The 21,083-nt window shown below is 46.5% G+C and overlaps 1 protein-coding gene across 2 annotated transcripts in view; it reads right to left on the bottom strand.

Annotated features, from left to right (window-relative positions):
• LOC126094912 (myogenesis-regulating glycosidase) overlaps nucleotides 1–21,083 on the bottom strand; it is a 693,284-nt gene that overhangs the window by 210,326 nt on the left and 461,875 nt on the right. For both annotated transcript variants that reach the window (XM_049909552.1, XM_049909551.1), the window contains exon 2: nucleotides 13,030–13,401. In XM_049909552.1, coding sequence (XP_049765509.1) covers nucleotides 13,030–13,401 — 372 coding nt within the window. The remainder of the gene's footprint in view (nucleotides 1–13,029; nucleotides 13,402–21,083) is intronic.

Here is a 21,083-nt window from a genome sequence, read left to right as displayed (position 1 = left end):
TTACGAAAATGTTCTTAAACTTGAGAATTATTTACGCCCTCATGACTCTGTCAGTTACCACTCCCAACATTCTCTGTGCCATAGTTGGTAGCAGAGGGTGGAAGGGAGTGTAGTTATGATACAAGCGCCTTACGGAATGGGTACTTTTTCTTGTGTTATCACTGAATTTTTAAGAGATGAAAGGATGTTAGTTTTTATCCTATAATATATGACCTTTTACGTGGGTAACAGTATCTTTGTTCATTTATTTTCGGGTCCTTTGACAGTGGTTATTATGGAAGTATGCGTTATAATGTACAGTCTTTGGAGATGCAGTACCGAACGCAAATGTACGAGAAATTGTCAAAAAATATGCATGTACATGAGAATAGTTGAGACAACAGCTAAAAATTGATGTGGATAGTCTGTGTTTCAAATTACCTAAGGAGATTGAGCAGAATGTCAGTGTAAGACTTCCATTAACGTTCTGTTACGACTGCCGTGACAAAGAGAATATTTTATAATGTTGTGTGTATAAGTTTTTCAACTGCATAATATTTCTGCCTTCTAATGATACGAGATGGTGCACATGAAGGAGAAAGAATATCATGTTATCGGGATATGTGTCAGTGTCAGTGAAGTTGTGTGAACAAACTGATTCTGTTTACTGTTCATTATAGCCAATGGTATCATTATCTGCTGTGATGCTGTGAGGGTTTTGCTGTAAACAGCATCTAACTTGTTATGGTTAAAAGAGGAAGGCTTGTCAATAGATCTTTCGGGATAAATTTGTGTATATATTGTAAAGAGGACTATTTCTGTCAGAGTTATGAAGCTTTATGTGACATATATATTACAACAAGTGTCATGAGGAATAACTGTGTCTGTTAAAGCCGAGTGACGTGTGATGTTTAGTAGTGAACTAGCGACCTGTCTCATCTTCGTATGCGTAGCACTAAGTATCTTTTCGTGAAAGATCTGTCTGGTGCAGCAGTAATTTTGTTGACGGGCCAATGCATAGATTCATGATACAAAAAAAAAGAGAACACTATTAGATAACTGAGAACCAATACGTTCATGTAACTTAAAGGATTTGAGCAGTCCAAGGCAGGAAGGTTCTCAGATGGATGAATGTTATCTGTTCCATATTCAGCTGGAATTTGGAGTGACATCTCGTGGCAGTGGTGGGAACTCTGAGCTACGACGCTCCTGGGGTCACCTGACCGCAGCACCACTCCGGCACAAGCAACTTTTCTGCATGAACTTTTCCTGCATTTCGCAATGTAACAACGCTATGAAGCACTCCCTGCCATTCAGTATCGATAGAATGCATTCTCTGCCAAGAAACATTGACACAAACCGCCCTCTGCTCCACAACATCACTACTAAGTACGTCCCATCACAGAGTCTCGTTATGAATTGTCCTCTGCCAAGTAACATTGGTACGAAGTACCGTCTGCAACCAGCCTCAATACAAAGCACCGTCTCCCATGCAACAATAGTATGAAGCACCTTCTACCATGTAACATTGGCAGGACGCACCCTCTGGCACACAGTATTGATATATGCACCTTCCACCACGCAGTTCTAGTACAAAGCAACCTCCACCATGCAGCATGGTACGAAGCATGCTTTGCCACACAACATTGGTATGAAGTACTCTCAGCCACACAACATTGCTACAAAGTACCCTCTACCATGCAACACTGGCACAAAGCACGCTCTACAATATAACATTACTATAAAACACCCTCTGCCAAATAGCATCGGTACAAAGTAGCCTCTGTCACGCAACATCAGTAGGGTGCACTCTTTGCTGTTCAACATTGATATGTAGCACCCTCTTCCACTTGGCATTGGTACGAACCACCCTCGCCACAGGAAATCAACGCAAACCACCCTCTGCCGTACGACATCAGCACGAAACACTCTCTGCCACATGACATTGATACAAAGTCCCCTCACTACACCATACAACACTGGTACAAAGCTTCCTCTCCCACAGAACATCGGGACGAAACATCCTTCGCACCTACTGTTGGTGTAAAGCATCCTCTGCTATGTAACATTAGTACAAAGCACCCTCTGCCACGTAACATTGGTGCAAGAACCGTTTGGCATATAACACTAATATAGAACACTAACGAGCTGCTGTGATTCAGTTGAGTTCTACCATTCACCGCCTGATGACAATGGCATCGTTTTCACAGTGGCAGAAGACTTCAGTTCGTCGTAGCCCAGATTGCACGAAATAATTATAAACTACGCACACAAAACTTCCTCATAAATCAGTCGATCTATAAGTGAAAACCGTACCTAAATCCCTACAATAGTTCCTAACATTATATCGAACCTACAGACAGAATTACGGCAGTGAACATTAATTTATAGACTATAAAAGAAGATAGACTCCAGAATCACCTTGACCTTTTTGCCACATGGTGTAATCAGTAGCTCCTGAAAATCAATCCTTCCAAGACCCAGGCAATCATCGTAGGTTGTACAACTCGCTCCTTCCGGCTACTTGATCACCTGGATCCCTCATCTCCGCTCTATCCAATCCAAAGCCCACAACCACCTATGACTCCTCAACTCCTCTCTGGCCGGACATGGGGGTTTAACTCCTCTACCATCCTCCACACCCATAAATCCTTAATCCATCCCATCCTCTATTATGCTAGTACTGCCTGGATATCCGCCCACCACATTCTATAAGTCCCTCCAGATCATCGAGCGCCATGCACTCCACCTCGCCTACTGTATACGCCTCCCGTCCCCCACACTGATCCTCTACAACTTGATTCCTTTCCCCCATCTGCTCTTATTCCTCGAACATATCCCCATATTCTACACCTCCCGCCGCCTTGATCCCCTTCATCCCCAGGTTGCTCCTCTCCTCTCCAACCCCCACCCTCTGCCGCGCCTCACTGTTGTGTCCCTCCTACCCTCCATCTCTACACCCTTCCTCTCCTTTCCCAAGGTGACTTCCGTCAGATCCCCCTGCCAGATGATGCCCTCTCTCCTTCCATTTATCCCTCCTATCAACTCTGATCCTCACTTCCCCCTCCCTTCCTCTGTCCTTTTCCTGGGCTCCCTCTCCCTCTCTCTGACTCCCTTCTCCCCCCCCCCCGAGTCCTCTTGTATTCCCCACCTCTGCCTTTCCCCACTCCCTCTCACATCAAGCCCAGCCCCCCTCCTCTTATGAGTCCTCGTCCTCCATTGGCTCCTTGCCCCCCTCCCCCCACTTTGCTTTACCTCTCCTTCCCCTCTTTCTTTCCCATCATCTGTCCAGGTTCCCCCCATCTGCCCTCGGCTGTGGTGTGTCATCTTTGTGCCAACTTTTTAGTGCAGTGTTTTAAGTGAGTGTTCAGTGTTGTGCGTCTTTTCCAAAGTGTTGTGAACAGAAATCCTGCTGTCGCTGGGTGTGATTTTTATATCTCTTACGAAAAAAACCAAACTGTCGCCATGTTTTTTAATTGTCTGTCTATTATTTTACCTGTCTGCTTACTGTGAATTTTATTAGCATCGCCAAACCTTTGTTTTATGTTTTAAGTTCCACAATTTTCCCACCATTTTACCATTTAAGTCAAAGATTTTATCGCCTGCTTTTATTATTTATTATCTTCATTCTTTTAAAAAAATTCTATAGGCTAAAGAGTGGCGTACTAAGCTGCTGCCAGGCCGCCCCCTTCGGGAGGAATCGAATCTCAATAAAGAAAAACAGACATAAGGTAGAAAAGTAGAAGATTGATTCTTTGCATTTTCTTATGGCTTTAACTGCAACGAAAGTTATATATAAATTGTGTAGCTTGATTTTGTCTAATGTTAGACATCTACAACGTGTATTACTCCATTCACAGTCATGCTGCCAACTATAAGTAACCTGTAGGTTGCAAAATGATTGACTGGAGTGAGAGAGGAAAAGAGATGCAAGATTTTTCCTGTGATCTGGTGAAAATGCGAAGTATGGAAAATTCAGCGTTTCAGTGTTCGTAGAAGAGGTAGTAACCATGTGGAACTCGTATATACTTGGTAGATTGTAAATCTCCTCCAGAAGATGAAATTTGTTCCATTTGGCAGTGTCTACGAGAAAGTTTTGTTTGGTCTATTGCGCTTGTTTGACCAGCTTGCAGGGATGAATCACGGATATCTCATGCATCTTCAGACCATTTTTTGCCTGTATGGTTCCTTGCAGCCATGCTGGTCCAGTCTGTGTCACTTTGGTAATGATCTGCAGTACACTCAAAAATATGGTGCCCTTTTGTGCCAGTGAGAATGTTATTGACATAGGAGCTTTGGCTGAAGGTACTGTTGAAAGCTTTGTCATTATCATTTTGCATAAAGGAGAGGAATAGCTCAAGTGCCACATTAAAGTCTTAATGCACGAATATTTGCGAGTGACAACTGCCGAATATTTGATTGAGAAGCGCAGTGAGAGGCTGTATTGCTCTTGCAAAGTTAGTGTCGGCGCGTATGTTAAAATAATTTGTTGGGTGTTTGTAGCACCAACGCCTGAAGGTAACCAGTCTTCGTCAAATACTACTAGTCGGAAAATTTCTCATAACTTAAACTCCTTTTATAGCCGATCTTCTGGAGCCATGAAACGGAGTATGATCATTTGGACACTTTGTGACCACGGTAAGAGAATCCCACTTGTTGGTTTATCTTGAAATTGTCTTTTGCGTGATCCTTGAGTAACAGTAAAATTTGTAGTGGTTCTCGGAACTTTGATGTTTGTACGGCTGGTGAAAGGTTTCGGCAGAACAGATTGTGACACGAAACACAGTACACTGAATTTGCGTCCGCTGCATTGAGCATGTGCAGCGGATGCATGTCGCTGGAGTCCTAGAGGTCCCCTGAGGTGGACGGCGCGTAGACAGCGCCACAACGCTCGAGCAGGGATGTCAGTCAGTATGTTGAGTCCGTCTATGGTGAGCTACCGATGAAGGACAAGGGAGTGACAGAGACGGTGTGAGCACTACAGGTAGCACAGCAAATTAACGTGGCCAGCGGTGGAGCAGCCTAGCGGATACTTCCCGTGGAGTGTGCTCTTGAGCAGCGGTACACAAGAAGAGCGTCGTGCCAATGGTGTTTGATGAAAACATTAGTTGTCCAGTCGCTAGCATTCTGGCTGAGATTCACATTCAAGCTGTGGGGAAGGAGTACAGCGTCAGAGTGTCCTGTGTTCAAAGATTTGGAGGTCAGGATGCCCATCAAACCCCGTACCTCCCCACGCTGTAACACCTGGACCACCAAAACGATCACGTTCAACAATGCTGGACGTACACTCATACGGCGAGAGGTGGGAACACGTTACGCTCCCGGGAACAATGTCCAGCATTGTCGTTTTAGTGGTCCAGGTAATGTTGTGTGGAAAAGCATAATGTTACATGGGCGTGCTGACCTCCAAATTTTGAACACGGTACGCTCACTGGTCAACGTCATTGTGGCACTTTGCTCCTTCCTCAGACGCGTCGTTTTATGGCTACATCCGACGCTGCCTTCATTTTTATCGATGACCGCATCGTACAAAGCAGACGGAGCAACTCTTGGAATGAGGGGGTATTCGGCGTATGGACTGGCATGCCCATTCCCCCCGACATAAATCCGACCGAGAACGTGAAGGATGCGATAGGGAGACATACTGCAGCGCGTTCACATGCACCAACGACCATCCAGCAACTGTCAACCACGTTGGTGGAGGAATGAACGCCCTTCTACATCTACGAGGGTGAGTAAAATGAAAACCTTAAATTTTTTTTAAATATTATTTATTGTGCAGAAGTGGTAAAAAGCTGTATCACTTCTCAACATAATCTCCCCCACGCTCAATGAAAGTCCTCCAGCGCTTACAAAGTGCATAAATTCCTTTAGAAAAAAATTCTTTTGGTAGACCGCGCAACCACTCATGCACCGCATGGCGTACCTCTTCATCAGAACGGAACTTCTTTCCTCCCATTGCGTCTTTGAGTGGTCCAAACATATGGAAATCACTTGGACCTAGGTCTGGTGAGTATGGTGGATGAGGAAGACACTCCAAATGCAAGTCTGTGATTGTTGCAACTGTTGTACGGGCAGTGTGAGGCCTTACATTGTCATGTTGCAAAAGGACACCTGCTGACAGCAATCCACGTCGGTTTGATTTTATTGCAGGCCGCAGATGATTTTTTTAGCAGATCTGTGTGTGATGCACTGGTGACAGTGGTCCCTCTAGGCACGTAATGCTCCAAAATGACGCCTTTTTCATCCCAAAAGAGAGTCAGCATAACCTTCCCTGCCGATGGTTCTGTCCAAAACTTCTTTGGTTTTGGTAATGAGGAATGGCGCCATTCCTTGCTCGCTCTCTTCGTTTCCAGTTGGTGGAAGTCAACCCAGGTTTCGTCCCCAGTAACTATTCTTGCAAGGAACCCATCACCTTCTCGTTCAAAGCGCCGAAGAAGTTCTTCACAAGCATCAACACGTCGTTCTCTCATTTCAGGAGTCAGCTGCCGTGGCTCCCATCTCGCAGATGCTTTGTGAAAGTGGAGCACATCATGCACAATGTGGTGTGCTGACCCATGACTAATCTGTAAACATGCTGCAGTGTCATTCAGTGTCACTCGGCGGTTTTCCTTCACTATGGCTTCAACAGTTGCAGTGTTCTGTGGAGTGACAACTCGTTGTGCCTGACCTGGACGAGGAGCATCTTCCAATGAAGTCACACCATTTGCGAACGTCCTACTCCATTCGTAGACATGCTGCTATGACAAACACGCATTTCCGTACTGAACCTTCATTCGTCGACGAATTTCAATAGGTTTCACACCTTCACTACGAAAAAACCGAATAACAGAACGCTGTTCTTCCCTGGTGCATGTCGCAAGTGGGGCGTCCATCTTTATACTGATACTGCGACAGTAGGTGTGTATCTGCACTATGCTGCCACCTACACGCCATTCTGCACACTATTTGTAGCACGCTTACCAACTGACAGGATAACGGCGCGAAATTCGATTTGTTACTACAAATTTCAAGTTTTCATTTGACGCACTCTCGTACGTCTACACAGATACTCCGGAAACCACTGTACAGAGCGTGGCGCAGTGTACCCTGTACCACTAGTTATCATTCCTTTCCTGTTAGAGCGAGAGAAAAACGGCTATCTATATGCCTCCGTATGAGCCCTAATTTCTCCTACCTTATCTTTGTGGTCCTTACGCGCAGTGTATATTGACGACAATAGAATCGTTCGGCAGTCAGCTTCAAATGCCGATTCTCTAAATTTTCTCAATAGTGTTTCGCAAAAAGAACGTCACCTTCTCTCCAGGGATTCCCATTTGAATTCCTGAAGCATCTCCCTAACACTTATGTGTTGTTCGAACTTACTGGTAACAAATGGAGCAGTCCGCCTCTGAATTGCTTCGATGTCTTCCTTCAATCCGACCTGGTAAGGATCCCAGACACCCCAGCAGTACTAAAGAATAGGTCGCACCAGCGTCCTATATGCGAATTCCTGTACAGGTGAAATACTCTTACCTAAAATTCTCGCAAGAAAGCGAAATCGATCATTCGTCTTCCCCACCACAGTTCTCACATGCACGTTCCATCGCATATCGCTTTGCTTTGCAACGTTACACCCAGATATTTAAACGCCTTGATTGCGTCAAGCAGGACACTAGCAACACTGTATCCGAATATACACGTTTAATCTTCTTACTCATCCACATTAATTTACTTTTTTCCACTTTGGCTAGCTGCCATTCATCACACGAACTGCAAATTTTGTCTAAGTCGTCTTGTATCTTTCTACAGTCACTCAACTTCGTCACCTTACCGTGCACCACGGCATCATCATCAAGCAACCGCAAATTACTGCGCGCTCTATCCGCCAAATCATTTATATAGAGAACAACTGCGGTCCTATCACACTTCCCTGCGGCACTCCTGACGATACCCTCGTCTCTGATGAACACTCACCATCGAGGACAACACATTGGGTTCAATTTTTTAAAAAGCCTTCGAGCCACTGACATATCTGTCAACTTATTCCCCATGCTCCGACCTTTGTTAACAGCCTGCAGTGGGGTACCATGTTAAATGCTTTCGGGAAATCTAGAAATTTACAATATACCTGCTGCCCTTCACCCATAGTTCGCAGTATATCACGTGTGAAAAGGGCAAATTGAGATTTGCACGAGCGAGGCTTTCTAAAACCCTAAAACCACGTTGATTCGTGGACATAAGCTTCTCAGTCTCAAGAAAGTTTGCTATATTAAAACTGAGAATATGTTCAAGGATTCTGCAGCAAACCGAGTTAGAGATATTGGTCTGTAATTTTGCGTGTCCATTCTTTTACCCTTCTTATTTACTGGAGGCACCTGCGCCTTTTTCCAGCGGCTTGGGACTTCGTGTTGGGCGACAGATTCACGATAAATGCAAGCTAGATCAGGATCCGATGCCATAGAGTACACTTTGTAAAATCAAACTGGGATTATAGTGATTTATTTTCTTTCGAATCTTTCAGTTGTTTCTCTACGCAAGATATTCTTATTATTATGTCGGCCATACGAGAGTCTGTCAGATGACGGTAGGTTTGTACGATTCTCCTGTGTGAACGACTTCCTGAACGAGAAATTAAAACTTCAGCTTTCGTTCTGCTATCTTCGACTGCCGCAAGAACTTCTTACTAACATGAACATTGTGGCCAGCAGGGGAACGCGTTCCAGAGCATCGCTGGTGATCACCTCACCCACCCTATTAAGAACCACGTCGCGGCTTTTGTTAATGGCAAGGGGATCGTCTTGAATCGTGGTGACTTCCGTGCAATAACTATGTTTGAATAAAAGTGTCGCTTCTGTTCGTCTCACTGCATATTTCTTTCAGTTATCTTCTGTATTATACTGTAGTAGTTATTACTAAGACCCAAGTTTCATAGAGCAATGTTTCTCGGCAGTTGCACAACACGCGAGAGTCACTTTCGTTCTGAAGTTTTGCACACTAGTGTATTGTTGTTAAGAGCTAGTGTTTTATTTTGCTGGACCTGCCTGTGTTCTAGCATAGTGTAGGTCTTTTGTGCTGGGTTTAACTGACTGTAGTAGCTTCACATTTTTCGCTGATGATGCATTTAGCTACGACAAACTACAGTCTGAAAGAAGCTCCACAAATATTCAGTTAGATCGTGATAAGATTTCAACGTGGTGCAAAGATTGGGAAGTCGTTTTAAACGTTCACAAATGTAAAACTGTGCACTTTACAAAACGAAAAAAACCTTGTATGCTATGGCTACAACATCGATGAGCTACACTCGGAATCGATAAACTAATACAAATAACTGGGTATAACACTTTGCAGGGATATGAAATGGAACGATCGCACAGGCTCAGTCGAGGATAAAGCACGTAGCAGACTTCAGTTTAGTGGTAGAACACTGGGGCAACGCAGACAGTCTACAAAGGAGATTGCTTGTGAAACACTCGTGTGACCCACCCTAGAATATTGCTCTAGAGCGTAGGACCCATTCCCGCGCACGAATCATAGCCAGACCCACCCTTCCACATGTCGCTATTCATGTGTTACAATATGCATTCGTGTGTTACGTATATCCCGCCCAGGAAGGACTTATTTATTGGAAATCGAGGGTCTGGTATTGGCGAATGAATACGAAACAGCAATACCTGTGTTCTTAAGAAGTACGATACAATGCTTCTTCAGACATACAGGCACTGCTATTTCGTATTCATTCGCCAATACCAGGCCTTCGACTCTGAATAAATGTATTCAGAAATGTAAAACTGACGACATATGGAAGTTTAGGTCTGGTTGTGATTCCTGAACGGATAGCGGAAGCGATTAAGGCACTGCCCGAATAAAATGGGAAATCCGGGTTCGAGTCTCGGTCGAGCACAAATATTCATTGTCTTCATTCCAATATACAGCCGATGGTGGTTCACAGCCGTAATTGCGAATACATTTCCTGTATTTCTAGAAAGCCTAAGTACAAAGTTTCAAGAATCGGCTGTAAATGATGGTTTTAGGAATTATACTACAACCCCCTAGTAGTAGCTGTCGTAGGTATCGTGAGGAAAAGATTAGATTAATTGCAGCACCCACAGAGGCATCTAAACACAAATTCTTCTCTCGCTACATACGTTACTGGAATAGGAAGGAACTCTAATAGCCGGCCGCGGTGACCGAGCGGTTCTAGGCGCTTCAGTCCGGAACCGCGCGACTGCTACGGTCGCAGGTTCGAATCCTGCCTCGGGCATGGATGTGTGTGATGTCCTTATGTTAGATAGGTTTAAGTAGTTGTAAGTTCTAGGGGACTGATGACCTCCGATGTTAAGTCCCATAGTGCTCAGAGCCATTTGAACCATTTTTGAACACTAATAACTGGTGCAATAGAACGTACGCTCTGCTATGCAATTCACAGCGGTATTTAGGATATGGATGTAGGTGATTAATTATTAAATGATCCTCCTACACCGATAAGCGAAAACATTATGACTACTGCCTATCGTAACGTTGGATGCTGCCTGTTGGCGTTATGATCACGTGACGCGGTAACAAAAGTATGTAAGCGGAGCAGACATGGGCTAGGGAACATCCTAGCAAAGATATGAGCTGAAAATGGGGAAATCCAAATCCATTGAGATAAGCAGCTTTGACAAAGAGCAATTTATTACTACGCAGGTTCTATGAACAAGTGTTTCCAAAACTTCGAAGATTATCGAATTTTCACGTGCTGCTATCGTGAACATCTACGGAAAGAGCTAGAAAAAGACTGAAACTATCTCTAGGTGCTAAATGGTTGGATGTCAACGACTCTTCACAGAACGTGGGGTTCGGAGGCTTGTCTGCTCTGTAACGTAAGATAGATGGTGGTCTGTGGCGTCTCTGCCGGAAGAGCACAATGCTGGTACACGCACAAGTGCTTCGGAATACACCGTTCATCGTACATTACTGAACACTGACTTCCGCAGCAGACCACTCCTACGTGCTCACATGTTGAACCAACGAAATTGTCAGTTTCGAATGCAAGTGGGCAAGTGACCGTGATGATTCTACCGTAGATCAATGAAAACGTGTCGGCTCTTCGGTCGAATCACATTTTTTGTCGTCTCCACAAACGCTGTCATCGAGGTGAACGGGGACTCCGAACTGCAGTGCATGACGGAAGCAGGCTAGTGGGAGCAGTATTATGCCGTAGGAAACATTCTCCTGCGCTTGCGTAGCACCAGTGGTAGAAAATGGTTCAAATGGCTCTGAGCACTATGGGACTTAACATCTCAGGTCATCAGTCCCCTAGAACTTAGAACTACTTAAACCTAACTAACCTAAGGACATCACACACATCCATGCCCGAGGCAGGATTCGAACCTGCGACCGTAGCGGTCTCGCGGTTCCAGACTGAAGCGCCTAGAACCGCTCGGCCACCAGCGGCCGGCCCAGTGGTAGAACTCGTAAACACGCAGACAGCTGCAAACCACCTGCATACTTTCATGCTTTATGTCTTCCCTAACGGCGATGTCGCCTTTGAGCAGTATAGCTATCCTTGTCTACCGTTTTACAGTGGCTTGAGGAGTATTAGAGTGAACTCAATTTGATGACTCCGCGACCAAATTCGCTTAACGTAAATCTTATGGAACCCATCTGGGTCGCTATCGGGCACCATCACCGGGAACGCGAATCATCCTCTCGTTATCTGTGGCTATTACATGACCTGTCGTAGACATCTAACGCCACATACCTCCACCAATCTATCAACAGATGTGGGATTCCTGGTATGTAGAATCAGTAATGCACTTCGTTCCAAAGACAGGCAAACGAGCTACTAACAAGGGAACCTCCCCATCGCACCCCCCTCAGATTTAGTTATAAGTTGGCACAGTGGATAGGCCTTGAAAAACTGAACACAGATCAATCGAGAAAACAGGAAGAAGTTGTGTGGAACTATGAAAAAAATAAGCAAAATATACAAACTGAGTAGTCCATGCGCAACATAGTCAACATCAAGGAGAGTCTGAGCTCAGGAGCGCCGTGGTCCCGTAGTTAGTGTAAGCAGCTGCGGAACGAGAGGTCATTGGTTGAAGTCTTCCCTCGTGTGAAAAGTTTACTTTCTTTATTTTCGCAAAGTTATGATCCGTCCGTTCGTTCATTGACGTCTCTGTTCACTGTAATAAGTTTAGTGTCTGTGTTTTGCGACCGCACCGCAAAACCGTGTGATTAGTAGACGAAAGGACGTGCGTCTCCAATGGGAACCGAAAACATATTGCCCACGGAATACATCTCACGTATTTAATGCACTCTCGTCCAAAGTAGCGAACAGTCAACTGCCAGCCAGGGAGCCTCGTTAGCAGGAATACTCTCTCTTCCGTGCGCTGTAGTCGACTGACGTCCTGTGTTTCGATGTTTGTTTAGGTGTAGCGTCCCCATACTACGGCGCAGTTACCTCGCATCGGACGGACAGATAATAATTGTCTGAAAATAAAAAATTAAACTTTTTCACTCTTTTTTTTAAATTCATTTTGTTCTCTTTCGTTCGTTGTATTTGCTCGGTGCGGACGTCGCGACACACCCGTTTATGTTCGTTATTGCTCGATTAACTCAGTTTTTTTATTACATATGGCAGCTAACCCTCTGACCGAACCGTGCCGGCATCACTCGAGGGAAGATTGAACCAAGGACCTCTCGTTCCGCAGCTGCTCACACTAACCACGGGAACACGGCGCTCCTGCGCTCACACTATCCTTGATGTTTCCTATCTTGCGCATGGACTTCTCAGTTTGTATATTTTGCTTATGTTTTTCATAGTTCCACACAACTTCTTCCTGTTTTCTCGATAGATCTGTGTTCAGTTTTTCAAGGCCTATCCACTGTGCCAACTTATAACTAAATCTGAGGAGGGTGCGATGGGGAGGTTCCCTTGTAAGGAGGTGGTGATAGTGGTTTGGCTCATAAGTGTATTTAAGTGTACAATGCACGGTGGAACAATCGGATGCTGCACGACAAACGAGAGAAGTGCAAGGTTGCACAGTACAGGCATAATTCGTGTTGATGTGTCTGTCGACGTACCTGCAGGTCGGGAGAGTCCATGACGTCGAGCCCGGCGGGCAGCGACACGGAGGTCCTCCTGGAGCGCCTCTTGGGCACGGCGCCGGTAGCTCGCGCTGGCCGCGGCGGCACGTGCAGCGTGACCACCGTCTCGTACGAGGCGGACGGCCGCAGCGACTCGTCGAGCTGCTGCTCCGGCTGCTGCTGCGGCTGCGGCTGCTCTGCCGAGGGCGGCGGCGAAGGGGCGGGCGCGCTGCCCAGCGAGCTGGCGGCCAGCGACGCGGTGGACGCCGTGGGGGGCGTCGGCGTCGGGGGCAGCGCCACCGCCAGCGCCGGGAACTGCTCCCCCTCCCCGACATCGTCCGCGTCCGCGTCCGCCCACGGGATGCCGTCCTGTGGGCACACGAGCGCCGCGTTAAAGCACTGCCGGCTCCGCGCTTGAGGCACTCTGCACACACACTCACACACACACATAACATACACACACTTACACACAGACACACACAAGCGCCGCGTTAAATCACTGCCGACTGCACACAAACACACCCACACACATACACTAGCATTGCGTTAAATCACTGCTGGCTTCGCGATTGTTGCACTCTACACACACACACACACACACACACACACACTTACACACAGACACACATGAGCGCCACGATAAATTACTGCCGACTCTGCACACAAACACACACACACACACACACATACACACACACACACACACACACACACACACACACACACACACACAGAAACACACGAGCACTGCGTTAAATCACTGCTCCGTGATTGTTGCACTCTGCAGACACACACACATACACACAGACACACACGAGCGCCGCGTTAAATCACTGCCGACTCTGCACACAAACACAAACACACACAGACACACGAGCGCTGTGTTAAATCACTGCCGGCTGCGCGCTTGTTGCACTCAGCACACACACACACACACACACACTTACACACAGACACACACGAGCGCCGTGTTAAATCACTGCCGACTGCACACAAACACACACACACACACACACACACACACACACACACACACACACACACACGAGCGCCGCGCTAAATCACAGCCGGCTCCGCACTTGTTGCACTCTGCACACACACACACACACACACACACACACACACGTCGGTGATCCAAAACACCTTGACCACCAGCTTAACAGCGTGTTGGTCCACCTTTGGAATGGAACACAGCAGAGATTGTGTTGGCATCGATTCAATAAGCCAACAGAAAATTTCCAGAAGTGTCACTGTATGTGTACCAGTAAGTGAGGTTAAGACTCACTGAATTTCATTGTGCCGGACTTACTCATTCCTGGAGCCCTGAGTTTCTCCCAGCGCATCCAATGTTCAAAGTTCATATACACTACTGGCCACTAAAATTGCTACACCAAGAAGAAATGCAGATGATAAACGGGTATTCATTGGACAAATATATTATACTAGAACTGACATCTGATTACATTTTCAAGCAATCTGGGTGCATAAATCCTGAGAAATCATTACCCAGAACAACCACGTCTGGCCGTAATAACGGCCTTGATACGAGTGGGCATTGAGTGAAACAGCGCTTGGATGGCGTGTATAGGTACAGCTGCCCTTGCAGCTTCAACACGATACCACGGTTCATCATGAGTAGGGACTGGTGTATTGTCGTCTTCAATTGGTGAGAGATCTGGAGAATGTGCTGTCCAGAACAGCAGTCGAACATTTTCTGCATCCAGAAAGGCCCGTACAGGACCTGCTAATGCGGTCGTGCATTATCTTGATGAAATGTAGGGTTTCGCAGGGATCGAATGGAGGGTAGAGCCACGGGTCGTAACACATCTGAAATGTAACGTCCGCTGTTTAAAGTGCCGTCAATGCGAACAAGAGGTGATCGAGACGTGTAACCAATGGCACCCCATTCCATCATTCTGGGTGACACGCCAGTATGGCGATGACCAATACACGCTTTCAATGTGCGTTCACCGCGATGTCGCCAAACACGGATGCGACCATCATGATGCTGTAAACAGAACCTGGATTCATCCAAAAAAATGACGTTTTGCCATTCGTGAACCCAGGTTCGTCGTTGAGTACACCATCGCAGTCGCTCCTGTCTGTGATGCAGCGTCAAGGGTAACCGCAGCCATGGTCTCCGAACTGATAGTCCATACTGGTGCAAATGTCGTCCAAATGTTCGTGTAGATGGTTGTTGTCTTTCAAACGTCCCCATCTGTTGACTCAGGCATCGAGACGTGGCTGCACGATCCGTTACAGTCATGCGGATAAGATGCCTGTCATCTCGACTGCTAGTGATTCGAGGCCGTTGGGATCCAGCACGGCGTTCCGTATTACCCTCCTGAACCCACAGATTCCATATTCTGGTAACAGTCATTGGAACTCGACCAACGCGAGCAGCAATGTCGCAATACCATAAACCGCAATCGCGATAGGCTACAATCCGACTTTTATCAAAGTCGGAAACGTGGTGGTACGCATTTCTCCTCTTTAAACGAGGCATCACAACAACGTTTCACCAGGCAACGCCGGTCAACTGCTGTTTGTGTATGAGAAATCGGTTGGAAACTTTCCTCGTGTCAGCACGTTGTAGGTGTCGTCACCGGCGCCAACCATCTGTGAATCATCTGAAAAGCAATCATTTGCATATCACAGCATCTTCCTCCTGTCGGTTAAATTTCGCGTCTGTAGCACGTCATCTTCGGGGTGTGGCAATTTTACTGGCCAGTACTATAACTTACGGGAATGCAGCAGGCTAACGTCGTCGACAACCGCCGTTATTGGTCCGCCCCGAGTAGCTGAGTGGTCAGCGCGACAGAATGTCACTACTAAGGGCCCGGCTTCGATTTTCGGCTGGATCGGAGATTTTCTCCGCTCAGGGACTGGGTGTTGTGTTGTCCTAATCATCGTCATTTCATCCCCATAGACGCGCAAGTCGTCGAACTGGCGTCAAATCGAAAGACTTGCACCCGGCGAACGGTCTACCCGACGGGAGGTCCTAGTCACACGACCGCCAGTATTTAGACAGGTGACCACCCTGTCATTCTCAAGACAAAACTGCAGCAAGTAATCGCTGTGCAAGGGACTTAAACATCTGCATCTACATCGATGCTCTGCAAATCAAACTTAAGTGCCTGATACAGGTTTCATCGAACCACCTTCACAACAATTCTCTATTATTCCAGCCTAGTACAATGCGCGGAAAAAACGAACACCTATATCTTTCCGTGCGAGATCAGATTTCCCTTGTTTAATGAAGATGATACTTTCTCCCTATGTAGGTCGGCATCAGCAAAATACTTTCACATTCGGAGGAGAAAGTTGATGATTAAAATTTCGTGAGAAGATTCCGGCGCAACGAAAAACGCCTTTGTTTTAATGGTGTCCGTCCCAAATCCTCAATCATGTCCGTGACACTCTCTCCTCTATTTCGCGATAATACAGAACGTGCTGCCCTTCTTTGATCTCCGTTAATCCTATCTGGTAAGGATCCCGGACAGCGGAGCAGTACTCCAAAAGGGGACGGACTATATTGGAACTGTTTGTAGTTTGTAGAGCAGTTCCAGAAAAGTAACACACACACACACACACAACTGAAAAGTTGGACGACTTTTTAGAACATTTGAATTCAATCGACGATGGAGATGGAAAGGGCAGTTGCTTTCTGTTCCCTGATGTGTTGATCATGAGGTAGGTTGAGGGTACGTTGGGACATGCTTTGTACAGAAAGTCTACTCACACTGACTTGTATCTACAGGCAAATAGTCGTCACCATCAGGCTCAGCGGGAAGGGGTGCTTCGTTCCTTGGTTCGCAAGGCCCACGTTATTTCAGACGCTGAGTGATTGTCAGCTGAATTACCTCATCTTGAGGACACCTTTCGTCAGAATGTTTACAGTGAAAGACAGATCAGACGTGAGTTTCGCTATCCACCTACCATGCACAGGGGGTGTGACGATAATACGGATTTGGCACCAAGTTCTATGGCCGTTTTCCCTTACGCACGGAACGTTTCCAGCAAGATTAGTTCTACTTTGCGGAAATATGATGTGAAATGTGTTTTCCGATGGCCATTTAAGATTAGAGTCCTTTTAGGTTCCGTTAAGGATGGTCTTGGTTTGGCAAGTGTCTATTGTATTCCTTGCAGTTGTGGTATCTCGTATATTGGCCAGACTATCAGGATTGTGGAACCGGTGTACTAAGCATAAGCGACACACAGCGGAGCAAATCCGCCACTGCAGAGCCTTTTCTTGGCACAGTTCATCCTACGGAATTTAAGAACACAGAGATTTTGGCATTCACTTCCATCTATTGAGATAGTGCTATTAAGAAAGCAATTGAAATGAAAGTAGCAAGTAACCTTGTAAATAGAGAGGGAGGTTTTTCCTTAAATCCTGCGCAGAGTCCTGCAGTCCCCCTTGTCAAAATACGAAGGGGCAAAATTAATGTTACTCCGCCCATTAGACAGTAATTTATCCTGTTGACACTGTTGACGTCGACCATCTTTGGTTGTGTTGCCGCCAGTGTTTACAGTGTGTGTGTGTGTGTGTGTGTGTGTGTGTGTGGGTGGGTGGGTGGGTGGGTAGGTGTGTTTTAGCCTCCTGAAATTATTCTGCAAACCGAGGTTTGAAATTCCTTTGCTTACTTGCTATAGTCTCGCCTTCTTGTTTTGTGACGTTTTACACATTTTAACCACCTTCGCACACACTAATTTTCCTACAGGCGGCATTAACAGGGTCGTTCAGCGGCCATAAACCGCAAAAACACACACACATACACCACCAAATGTTTACTTAAGGGGGTCACGTATTTCTCGTAAATTACTGGCCGGTGATGTATGGCTGCGAAACTGGCGTCCGATAGCGTTCTGGATGTCTTCCATTAAGTTACGTTCAAGAGAATTTGGTTGTCAAGACAACAGAGTGATTTATCATAATGGTAGTGAAACCACTGTAACATGATCCTGGTCTTGCAACATGGACAGTTATCCTGATGGAATATAGACTGAAGACCCAAAGAAACTGATACACTTGCCATTATCGTGTACGACCTCCAACCCCCCCCCCCTCCCCCCCTCCCCGAGCTCGCAGAAATGCCGCAACACGACGTGGCATGGACTCGACTAATGTCTGAAATAGTCCTGGAGGGAATTTACACCATGACTCCTACAGACCTGACCATAAATCTTAAGAGTACGCGGGGTTGGAGATCTCTTCTGAACAGCCCGTTGCAAGACATCCCACATATGCTCAATAATGTTGATGTCTTGTGAGATTGGTGGCCAGCGGAGTATTTAAACTCAGAAAAGAGTTCCTGGAACCACTCTGAAGCAATTCTGGACCTATGGAGTGTCGCATTCTCCTGCTGGAATTGCCCAAGTCATTCGGAATGCACAATGGACATGAATGGATGCAGGAGATCAGACGGAACGCTTATGTACTTTTCACCTGTCAGAGTCGTATGTAGACGTATCAGAGGTCCCATATCTCTCCAACGGCGCACGCCCCACACCATTACAGAGCCACCACCAGCTTGAATAGTCCGCTGCTGACATGCAGGGTCCAAGGATTCATGAGGTTGTCTCCATACGCGTACACGCCCATCCGCTCAATACAGTTCGAAACGAGAGTCGCCCGATCAGGCAACATGTTTCCTGTCATCAACAGTCCAATGTCGGTGCGGACGGGCTCAGGCGAGGCGTAAGGCGTTTTGTTGCCCAGCCATCAAGGGTACACGAGTGGGTCTTCGGCTCCGAAAGCCCATACTGATGACGTTTCGTTGAATGGTTCGCAAGCTGACACTTCTTGACGGCCGAGCATTGAAATCTGTAGCAATGTGCAGAAGGGTTGCACTTCTGTCACGTTCAACGATTCTGTTCAGTCGACGTTGGTCCCGTTCTTGCAGGATTCGGTCTAAGGCGCTGCAGTCATGGAATGTGCCGCTGGTCCCGCCGGAGGTTCGAGTCCTGCCTCGGGCATGGGTGTATGTGTTTGTCCTTAGGATAATTTAGGTTAAGTAGTGTGTAAGCTTAGGGACTGATGACCTTAGCAGTTAAGTCCCATAAGATTTCACACACATTTGAACTTTTTTTTGCAGGATTTTTTTCTGGTCGCAGCGTTGTCGGAGATTTTATGTTTTACCGGATTCATGATATTCACGGTACAGTCGTGAAATGGTCGTACGGGAAAATCCTCACTTCATCGCTACCTCGGACATGGTGTGTCCTATCGCTCGTACGCCGCCTATAACACCACATTCAAACTTACTTAAATCCTGATAAACAGCCATTGTAGCAGCAGTAACCGACAACTGCGCCAACAACTTGTTGTGTTATATAGGTATTGCCGACCGCAGTGCCGAATTCTGCCTGTTTACATATCTCTGTATTTAAATACGCATGCCTGTATCAGCTTCTTTGACGCTTCATTCTATCACTACCGTCGGGGAATACGTCATCTATGAAAGAACACAGGTGGTCTCCAACAGTTCTCATGTATTCCACAGCTCTTTCGGCGCATTTGACTACTAGAACGGTTCCCATGGCGGCGCTACCCTCTGGCCTGCTTCTAGCAACCGCCCGCATGGATGACGGCGCATCTGGAGACGACCATTGATCTCGTTCAACAATAAACGTGACTCATCGTACTATGTGACACGTTTCCATTCGTCCAGGCTGCAGTCTCTATGATCGATTCACACCACAGTCACAACTGAAGATATCGTTGGGTCAATATGGGGACATAGGGGGGTCATTGCTGCGAAGCGCAAAGTTCAGTGCAGTGAAGGGTGTACTCCGGATCACTTGTGCCTCCACCGGCGATGTACTGTGTCGTCTGATCTGCTACAGGTCGTCGCATATCCTGCTGTGCAGAGCGACCTCCATGCTCTTTGATGAAGCATGGGGGTCGTTTCTTTCGCTTACTCGTGGCTTTATCATCCTTCAACCAGTTCCCATAGACTCTACATCTACATCTACATTTATACACCGCAAGCTACCCAACGGTGTGTGGCGGAGGGCACTTTACCTGCCACTGTCATTACCTCCCTTTCCTGTTCCAGTCGCGTATGGTTCGCGGGAAGAACGATTGCCGGAAAGCCTCCGTGCGCGCTCGAATCTCTCTAATTTTACATTCGTGATCTCCTCGGGAGGTATAAGTAGGGGGAAGCAATATATTCGATACCTCATCCAGAAACGCACCCTCTCGAAACCTGGACAGCAAGCTACACCGCGATGCAGAGCTCCTCCCTTGCAGAGTCTCCCACTTTGCCAAACATCTCCGTAACGCTATCACGCTTACCAAATAACCCTGTGACGAAACCCGCCGCTCTTCTTTGGATCTTCTCTATCTCCTCCGTCAACCCGACCTGGTACGGATCCCACACTGATGAGCAATACTCAAGTATAGGTCGAACGAGTGTTTTGTAAGCCACCTCCTTTGTTGATGGACTACATTTTCTAAGGACTCTACCAATGAATCTCAACCTGGTACCCGCCTTACCAACAATTAATTTTATATGATCATTCCACTTCAAATCGTTCCGCACGCATACTCCCAGATATTTTACAGAAGTAACTGCTATCAGTGTTTGTTCCGCTATCATATAATCATACAATAAAGGATCCTTCTTTCTATGTATTCGCAATACATTACATTTGTCTATGTTAAGGGTCAGTTGCCACTCCCTGCACCAAGGGCCTATCCGCTGCAGATCTTCCTGCATTTCGCTACAATTTTCTAATGCTGCAACTTCTCTGTATAGTACAGCATTATCCGCGAAAAGCCGCATGGAACTTCCGACACTATCTACTAGGTCATTTGTATATATTGTGAAAAGCAATGCTCCCATAACACTCCCCTGTGGCACGCCAGCAGTTACTTTAAGCCTGTAGACGTCTCTCCGTTGAGAACAACATGCTGTGTTATGTTTGCTAAAAACTCTTCAATCCAGCCACACAGCTGGTCTGATATTCCGTAGACTCTTACTTTATTTATCAGGCGACAGTGCGGAACTGTATCGAACGCCTTCCGGAAGTCAAGGAAAATGGCA

Source organism: Schistocerca cancellata, chromosome 8 (genome assembly GCF_023864275.1).
Source record: "Schistocerca cancellata isolate TAMUIC-IGC-003103 chromosome 8, iqSchCanc2.1, whole genome shotgun sequence".
Lineage (NCBI taxonomy): Eukaryota > Metazoa > Arthropoda > Insecta > Orthoptera > Acrididae > Schistocerca > Schistocerca cancellata.
The sequence above is the reverse complement of the archived record's forward strand: the minus strand, read 5'-3'. Positions and strand labels throughout refer to the sequence as shown.